Source organism: Salvelinus sp. IW2-2015, unplaced genomic scaffold, assembly GCF_002910315.2.
Source record: "Salvelinus sp. IW2-2015 unplaced genomic scaffold, ASM291031v2 Un_scaffold2506, whole genome shotgun sequence".
NCBI classification, from domain to species: Eukaryota; Metazoa; Chordata; class Actinopteri; order Salmoniformes; family Salmonidae; genus Salvelinus; species Salvelinus sp. IW2-2015.
Genome location: NW_019943822.1, coordinates 88,353 through 97,974, shown reverse-complemented (window position 1 = coordinate 97,974; position 9,622 = coordinate 88,353). Strand labels below are relative to the sequence as shown.

At 39.2% G+C, this 9,622-nt stretch overlaps 1 protein-coding gene across 1 annotated transcript in view; it reads right to left on the bottom strand.

Annotated features, from left to right (window-relative positions):
* Positions 1-7,360, bottom strand: part of LOC139025320 (receptor-type tyrosine-protein phosphatase H-like) — a 30,526-nt gene extending 23,166 nt beyond the window's left edge. The window contains exons 1-3 of the mRNA XM_070440394.1: positions 7,287-7,360; positions 5,271-5,405; positions 2,884-3,153 (exon numbers count right to left, since the gene is read on the bottom strand). Of these exons, the coding sequence (XP_070296495.1) occupies positions 2,884-3,153; positions 5,271-5,405; positions 7,287-7,302 (421 nt within the window). The 5' untranslated portion in view covers positions 7,303-7,360. The remainder of the gene's footprint in view (positions 1-2,883; positions 3,154-5,270; positions 5,406-7,286) is intronic.
* Between the last annotated feature and the right edge of the window lie 2,262 nt (positions 7,361-9,622).

Genomic DNA, 9,622 nt, shown 5'->3' with positions numbered 1-9,622 from the left:
CGTCTCTCTCCCGAGCCCGTACGGGAGTTGTAGGATGAGACAAGATAGTAATTCTAGCGATTGGATACACGAAAATTGGGGAGAAAAGGGAGAAAAATTTAAAAATTTAAAAAATTAAAAAATTAAAAAAGTGCTAAATCAGGCCTGTGCTATTGGGACTCATTGGTAAACAAGCAGAGGCACACCAAGTCCTTGACATAATTACTCACAGAGTGGAAGAAACAATGAACTCAGATATTTTCTTAAATTCATTTGCAAACTCATTGTGAGAACTGAGAATTTACCATCATATATTTCTCATCAGGGAAGAACTGTACCTTTACATCCCAACTGACAATCTATATGATTCATTTATAGAGTCTTTTGATAACTAGTTAAGGTTAAACAAACTTTGACACCGATATAATATTTAAGTAATGTAATCCCTTACTTTGGTAGGGTGTTTGACACCAGTTGACTTTGCTTTCCATTTCCACACAGTGCAGACAGTGACAGAGTACTGAGTACCCATTGCAGGTCAAGAGAGTGATGCTGTGTGAGACGTGGTAGTGATGTTGGTTCTGTCCCTGGACAGTGGTAGGAGATCTGGTATGATGTTGGGTTTGTCAATCCGGTGGCTGGCTCCAGCTAACAGCAGCTGATGGGTGTCCACTGAGTCAACAGTCAGCTGTCTGGAGCAGGAAGTACTAAGGGAAAATACATTAGCAAATAAATAATAAACGAAAGGTTCCGCTATATGCATTTAGCAACTTCACTATGCCACTGCTCAATTGTTGCCACCATGGCAAAAAAAAAAAAATGCTTTTTTTTATAAATACTCTTCACAATAACAAGTGTTTAACACTGTACTTTGGATAAACGTAACTATCAGTCCAGAGAACCCTAAAATTGGCTTTCATTTAATTGACTTTCACTTGTTTGCATGTCAGCCCATAGCTCAAAAAGAAGTGTTTAACCATTTTCTTTTCAGGACAACCAGGCTACAAGTAGAACACAAAAAACGACATAAACCGTTGCATCCATGATGTTGTTGACAAATGTCAATACAAAAAATGTGGCTGCGGTAGCAAAAAACCCTGATATAAATGGATTATATTTATGCTGTTTGTACAGAAAGTGTTTGCTCAATGGGAAATGAATATCTAACTCTTCATGAAACTGTGTGGAATTTGGAGTTTGTGACAGCAAATATGTGAATTATTACAGTATTATAGACACTATGTCTGGGATTTCATATGATTTCTATGAAGACCTCCTGTCCAATAACAACTCTTGTTTAGCTTGTGAGCATCATAGAGCAAAACATGTTACTTGTGAATGTTCGTGAGAGTCTCAGCTTTTCATAGATAGTGTGGCATTGTTTGTAGCTCAAAGCATTCGGACTCAACACAAGTGTTCTTGAAAAAACCCGGCCCAGGCTCCCATCTTCCACACCACTGCCACTCTCTGTTGTCCATCTATGCATAGTCACTTTAATAACCCTACCTACATGTACATACTGCCTCAACTAACCGATGCCCTCGCACATTGACTCTGTACCGGCACCCTCCTGTATAACTCTGGAAAACTCTGTTGAAGAGGCCTACGAGCGTAAGAAACTGCGTTACACAGAGTTGGCAGCAGACGCAACTCAGCGTGGCTAGAATGCAAAAGTTTGGCCAGTTGAAGTGGATGCAGAGGATTCGTGGCTTCTTCCACCATCAGGTTGCTGAAAGAACTTGGAATCCATGGACAGGCTCTGCGGCAGACCGTCAGAGCAGTTTCTCAAGCAGCTGAAAGAGGCAGCCAGTGGATCTGGGATCAAACGGAAGGACCCTTGCTGGGCTATAACTTCATGACCCCCCACCCCCACCTGAGAACCCATTCAGATCCTCCAACTTGAGGAGGGCATATGAGGTATGCGGTCAGCTGTAGGGCTGGCTCAGGGAAGAGGACGCCCCTGCCTTGCATAGTCCCGTGGGAAATCTTAATTGGGCATGGGACACAAGCTAAGGCTTGATCACCCTTTAGCTGGCCACCTTTGATGAGGGTGTTTAGTGATTAAAGGCCGAAACACCCACTGATTCGAAGGCACACTACTGAGGATGTGTCCCAAAATTGACATCTTAACCCAGTCTAAGAAATAAACCTCCCATGCCACTCTGTCAACATCACGGCAAATCTCATGTGAGTGCATACCATCTACTGGCACAATGGACAGTTTTAACATCTCGTCCCGTGTTTTATGATTCTGATAGTCACTTTAATAACCCTACCTACATGTACATACTGCCTCAACTAACCGATGCCCTCGCACATTTACTCTGTACCGGCACCCTACTGTATATATTGTTATTTTTTACTGCTGCTCTATAATTACTTGTTAATTTTATCTCTTATTTTTATCCGTTTATAAAAAAACTGCACTGTTGGTAAGGGGCATGAAAGTAAGCATTTAAGGTCTACACCTGTTGTACTTGGCGCTTGTGACTAATACAATGTGATTTGATTTGATTTTGACTTGATACCAACGGGATGCAGAAGAAATAGACAAATCCAATGGTTCAACCCAGAAGTCAGTACACAATGGTTAAAATGGTTTAAAAGTACTAAATCAGGCCGGTGTGACGTTGGGACTCATTGGGTTAAATACGCAGAGACACACCAAGTCCTTGACATAATTACTCACAGGAGTGGAAGAAACATTGAACTCAGATATTATCAAACTGCATTGTGAGAACTGGAGAATATACCATCATATATTTCTCATCAGGGAAGAAACTGTACCTTTACATCCCAAACTGAAAAAAACAATATGATTAATTTATAGTCCTATTGATAACTAGTTAAGGTTTAAACAAACTTTGACACCAGGTATAATATTTAAGTAATGTAATCCCTTACCTGTGGTGAGGGTTGTTGACACCAGTTGACTTTGCTTTCCATTTTCCAGCACAGTGCAGACAGTGACAGAGTACTGAGTACCACATTGCAGGTCAGAGAGAGTGATGTGGTGTGAAGATGTGGTAGTGATGTCTTGTTCTGTCCCTGGACAGTGGTAGGAGATCTGGTAATGATGTTGGGTTTGGTCCAATCCTGGTGGCTGGCTCCAGCTAACAGCAGCTGATGTGGTGTCCACTGAGTCAACAGTCAGCTGGTCTGGAGCAGGAAGTACTAAGGGAAAATACATTAATTAATAAATGAAGGTTTTTGACAATATGCATTTAACAACTTCACTATGGCACTGTTCAATTGTTGCTACCATGGCAATAAAAAATGTAAAAAACAATTCTGTAATTATTTTTATTTTTATATATATATATTTATTTTTATTATTTTTTTTTACCGTTATTTTACCAGGTAAGTTGACTGAGAACAAGTTCTCATTTGCAGCAACAACCTGGGGAATAGTTACAGGGGAGAGGAGGGGGACGAATGAGCCAATTGTAAACTGGGGATTATTAGGTGACTGTGATGGTTGAGGGCCAGATTGGGAATTTAGCCAGGACACCAGGGTTGACACCCCTACTCTTACGATAAGTGCCATGGGATCTTTAATGACCTCAGAGAGTCAGGACACCCGTTTAACGTCCCATCCGAAAGACGGCACCCTACACAGAGCAGTGTCCCCAATCACTGCCCTGGGGCATTGGGATCTTTGTTTAGACCAGAGGAAAGAGTGCCTCCTACTGGCCCTCCAACACCACTTCCAGCAGCACCTGGTCTCCCATCCAGGGACTGACCAGGACCAACCCTGCTTAGCTTCAGAAGCAAGCCAGCAGTGGTATGCAGGGTGGTATGCTGCTGGCATATTAGTGTCTATAATGGGAGTGTCTCATTGGGAAATTATAAATACTCTCCGCAATAACAAGTGTTTAACACTGTACTTTGGATAAACTTAACACTATCAGTCCAGAGAACCCAGCAAAATAAGTATTTTCATTTAATTGACGTTCACTTGTTTGCATGTCCAGCCCTTATATTTAGCCTCAAAAAGAAGTGTTTAACCATTTTCTTTTCAGGACAACCAGGGCTACAAGTAGAACACAAAAAAACGACATAAACCGTTGCATCCATGAGTGTTGTTGACAAATGTCAATACAAAAAATGTGGTCTGCGGTAGCAAAAAGCCTGATATAAATGGATTTATATTTATGCTGTTAGTACGGAAAGTGTTTTCTCAATGGGAAATGAATATCCAACTCTTCAGTGACAACTGTGTGGAATTTGGAGTTTGTGACAGCAACTATGTGAGCTTGTTACAGTATTATAGACACTATGTCCTGGGATTTCATATGATCTTCTATGAAGACCTCCTCACCTTCTAACATCTTTTGTTTAGCTTGTGAGCATCATAGAGCAAAACATGTTCCTTGTGAGTGTTCGTGATTCTCAGCTTTTCATAGATAGCGTTTCATAGTTTGTAGCTGTCACGTTCCTGACCTTATTTCCTTTGTTCAGTCTTGTTTAGTTGGTCAGGACGTGAGCTGGGTGGCCATTCTATGTTATGTGTTTCTATGTTGGGTTTATTGTTTGGCCTAATATGGTTCTCAATCAGGGGTGTTTGTCATTGTCTCTGATTGGGAACCATATTAAGGTTGACTGTTTTCACTGTTTGTTTGTGGGTGGTTGTTCCTGTTCGTTGCGTTCTATGTTTTCTAGATTCACATGTTCAGGACTGTAGCGTCGTTAGTTTCATGTTCTGTTTATTGTTTAGTTCGTGTTGTTAAGTGTTTCCAATAAATATGGAAACGTACCACGCTGCAATTTGGTCCTCCTCTCTTCCACCTAACGACGAGCGTTACAGTAGCTCAAACCATTCGGACTCAACAGACGTTTCTGAAAAAAGACCCGGCCCCAGGATCCTTCGTGATCCACCCTTGTCTCACAAACACTGGTTGATACCAACGGACGCAGAAGAAATAGACAAATCCAATTGTACAACCCAGAAGTCTATACACAATAGTTAAAATGGTTTAAAAGTACTAAATCAGGCCKGTGCCATATTGGGACTCATTGGGTTAAAGCAAGCAGAGGCACACCAAGTCCTTGACATAATTACTCACAGGAGTGGAAGAAACCATGAACYAAGATATTATTATTGTTATTTTTTCAAATAATTAATTTCAACTGGAGAATTTACCATCATATATTTCTCATCAGGGAAGATACTGTACCTTTACATCCCATTCTGACACATCCAAATATGATTAGTTAATTTACATTAGAGTAATTTAAATAACTAGTCAGTTTRACACCAGAGATAATACTTAAGTAGGGTAATTCCTTACTTGTGGTGAAGGTGGTTGACGCCAGTTGACTTTGCTTTCCATTTTCCAGCATAAATCCTGGTGGCTGGCTCCAGCTAAGAACAGCTGATGTGGTGCTTACCCAGTCAACAGTCAACTGTTCTGGAGCAGGAAGTCCTAAGGGGAAACACGTTATTGTTAGTGCTACAGTTTAACTCTGGAAATATTCTACATGAGGAGAGTTGAATAATAGTAATTAAAACGTTTTTAAAAAGTCTGTGTTGTAATGCCTTTAGATATGGGAAGAAATATAAATAAGCTAAAAACAGAAWTCACACAACAGAAGTTGGATTTGTAATGTATCAAAATATATTTATTCGGCAACTCCGCTGCTAAATTGTTTATGCCCCCAAAAATATATACAGTCAGGTCCAAAARTATTGGCACCCTTGATAAAAATGGGGTTGGTCCATAGTAGGTCAAGAACAGTTCAAATAAGCAAAGAGAAACGGCAGTCCATCATTACTTTAAGTCATGAAGGTCAGTCAATCCAAATGTGTTTTCCAATCTCATAACACCTTATTGAAAATGGCTCAGTGTTGTTATCCTTGCAAGGGCAGGGTGCACAAAGCATTGAAGACAGGGGTGCCAATACAGCTTTACTCCAGGAAAACTATCCTTATGTAGTTATTAAGTTGTTAATTAATGATGAATGCAAGAAAACCTGATCATTTGGACCTGATGTCAAAGTTGAAGTTTCATGATGTGTGTAATACTGCATTTGAATTCTTAGTCTACTAGCAAGAGCTAAAATGTAGGCTATAAAACAATACAATACACAGACAAGAATACAAATTCTACACAGGTGCAAAGTGTTACATGATCTGTGTAAATGCAAATTCGGGTGAGGTTTTCCTTGTCATGGCAAATGTTCGACTTTAACCCTGTTGCAGCGTCCGAGAGAGTGGTCACTGCACATGTTTCACATTTTAGTGACAGGAATATTTAGCTAATTTATCCTTCACTAGTCCCCAACCCCCTTGGTTAGTGTTGCAACCTCGGACAACATTTTCTCAGGAAGCACAACACAATGATCTCAAACTGTGATTCTAATACACAATGAAATTAAACACAGACTACCCCTTACTAGTCAGGAGATTATTGGGTATGTTGTGGTGGACTGTCATTACTTTGAGGGAACATAGTAAAAAAATAAATGTTTTATAGCTACCACTGAATGGCTCTAAATTCACTGTCAAAATGCARACAAAGCTATAAACACTTTTGGAGCTAACTTGTGCTCTCAAATCACATCCGGATGTCGACAGCAGATGGGGGTTGTATTCATAACATTACTAACAATTGTTTTGAGAAAAAAAAGTTATATAAAGCAGCTAGCTAGCTAGCGTAAGCAATGTTTGCTGGTCAATGAGACAGAGCTAGCTAACCAACTGATGCTTATCATTTTCAATGCTTATGAATGTGTATACATGCTGGAATAGTGCACACATAAAACATACTTATACATAAAACATACATACATACATACATACATACATACATACATACATACATACATACATACATACATACATACATACATACATACATACATACATAAAACATACATACATAAACATACTTACAAACATACATACATAAACATACTTATACATAAATACATAACATATACATAAAAACATACTTATACATAAAACATACATACATAAACACTACTTATACATAAAAACATACATACATAAAACATACTTATACATAAACATACATACATAACTACATACTATACATAAAACCATACACTACATAAAACATACTTATACATAAAAACATACATACATACATACATACATACATACATACATACATGCATACATACATACATACATACATGCATACATACATACATGCATACATAAAACATACATACATAAAACATACTTATAACCTTTAAATAGTTTATAAATGCTTATTCATATTTTTTTTATGACAAAGTGTTACCAAATCGTATATCATTGAATGTGGAGTGTGTTGTGGTACCTTGGGTTGTTTTCATGTTTTCTCTTCTGGTTTTGACTCATCTATGGCTTGTGACACTGGTTCTTCCTCTTCACATTTCTATAAAAAGTTGAATTCATAGGTTAACATGTTTAAGACATTATTACATTGAATCTTCAATTCTGGTCTGTTGAGGATAAAGCACAATAGATTCCATTTAGAATTAGGGCACATTAATGTCTAGTCTGACATGCCAATTTCTGGCTTAATTCATACTACGGCTGTCATTGCCTGTTGTGACCATCACATAGGAGAGGTRATACGTTTGGAAAAAGGAAAGTGACTTTACCTGTTAAACATAACATGTTCCCTTATTGGTTAGGCTGAAATTGAAAATAAAAAGGGRAATTCCACCACTTTSTAAACACATTTTTGTTATATCATACCATATGCAAAAACKGTAATAAACCATKTATAAGGTATTGATAGTGAATTCACCATTTAGTAATCATTAGTCCCACATTTATAACCATTTACTAATCATTAGTAAAGTGTTTTTTGCAGCCCCTCATCTAAAGTGATTGCTATTTATACTTTATAAATGTTTTGAGTGACCACTGCAATTTCTCACAAAAAGATGGGCATGCCATTGGTTGACATTCCAGCCATACCTGATGCTCCCTCTTGAAGCTAGAAGGCAGTATTTGTATGTTTGGAAAAATAATGTTCTCAATGTAAGCTGCCTATTTCTCAGGCCCAGATGCTAGAATATGCATATAATTGACAGATTAGGATAGAAAACACTCTAAAGTTTCCAAAACTGTCAAAATATTGTCTGTGARTATAACAGAACTGATTTTGCAGGCGAAAACCTGAGGAAATCCAACCCGGAAGTGCCTCTTGTTTTGAAAAATCCCTGTTCCATTGCCTGCCTTTCCTCCATTTAAAGGGATATCAACCAGATTCATTTTCCTATGTCTTCCACAGGGTGTGAACAGTCTTTAGACATAGTTTCAAACTTTTATTCTGAAAAATTAGCAAGATTTATCAAATCGCGTCAGTGGATAGCAAGATGTTCTTCGATTAGTTCATGCGCACGAAAGTGGTAGCTCAACATTTTCTTTCTCTCTTGTATTGAATAGTTTTCCTTCCGGTTTAAATATTATCGATTATTTATGTTAAAAACAACCTGAGGATTGATTATAAAAAACGTTTGACATGTTTCTACGAACTTTACGGATACTATTTGGAATTTTCGTCTGCCCTTCATGACCTGCCTGAGCCTGTGGATTACTGAACATAACGCGCCAACCAAATGGAGGTTTTTGGATATAAAAAAAACTTTATCGAACAAAAGGAACATTTATTGTGTAACTGGGAGTCTCGTGAGTGCAAACATCAGAAGATCATCAAAGGTAAGCGATTCATTTTATTGCTTTTCTGACTTTCGTGACCAATCTACATTGCTGCTAGCTGTTTGTAATGTTTTGTCTAGTGATCGATAAACTCACACAAACGCTTGGATTGCTTTCGCTGTAAAGGGAAATCGATGGGGAGAGGGGTTTGCCTCTTCATCAACTCAAACTGGTATGCTAATTCCAGGATGGTGGAAGTGTCGACCCACTGTTCACCCATCTTGGAATACCTTACGGTCAAATGCCAGCCTTTCTACCTCCCATGGGAGTTTTCATCTGTTATTATGACTGCTGTATACACTCCACATCAGGACAATAAAAATAATAACTGGCGCTCAACGAACTGTACACGGCTATAAACAAGCAGAAAACCCTACACCCAGAGGCTGCCTTTCTGGTTGCCGGAGATTTTAATTCGGCGTCACTAAGACACATGATGCACAACTTCCGTCAACATGTCTCCAATGCCACTTGTGGCGATAAAGTCCTAGACTACTGCTATTCTACCCACAAGCAAGCATACAAGGCCCTCCCTCGTCCGCCATTCGGCAAATCAGATCATGACTCCATTCTCTTGCTTCCTGTTTACAAGAAGAAGCTGAAACAGGAAGTGCCTACGATTTGCTCAGTTGAGAAATGGTCACCAGAGTCAGAGGGTATGCTTCCGGACTGCGTTGCTCGCGTTGATTGGAATATGTTCCGAGACTCCGCCGATAACATCGACGAGTTAACCACCTCTGTCACCGGCTTCAATAGAACATGCATCAGCGACTTTGCACCTCCGGTGAAGGTTCGATGCTTCCCCAATCAAAAGCCCTGGATTAACACAGAGGTTGGCGCTAAACTAAAGAGCAGGGCTACCACACACAGAGCTATCGCAGACAACCCTGATGTTACGGCCGAAGAAAGGAATAAGTACAAGAAGGCCCACTATGTCCTCCGCAGAGTCATCAAACGAGCAAA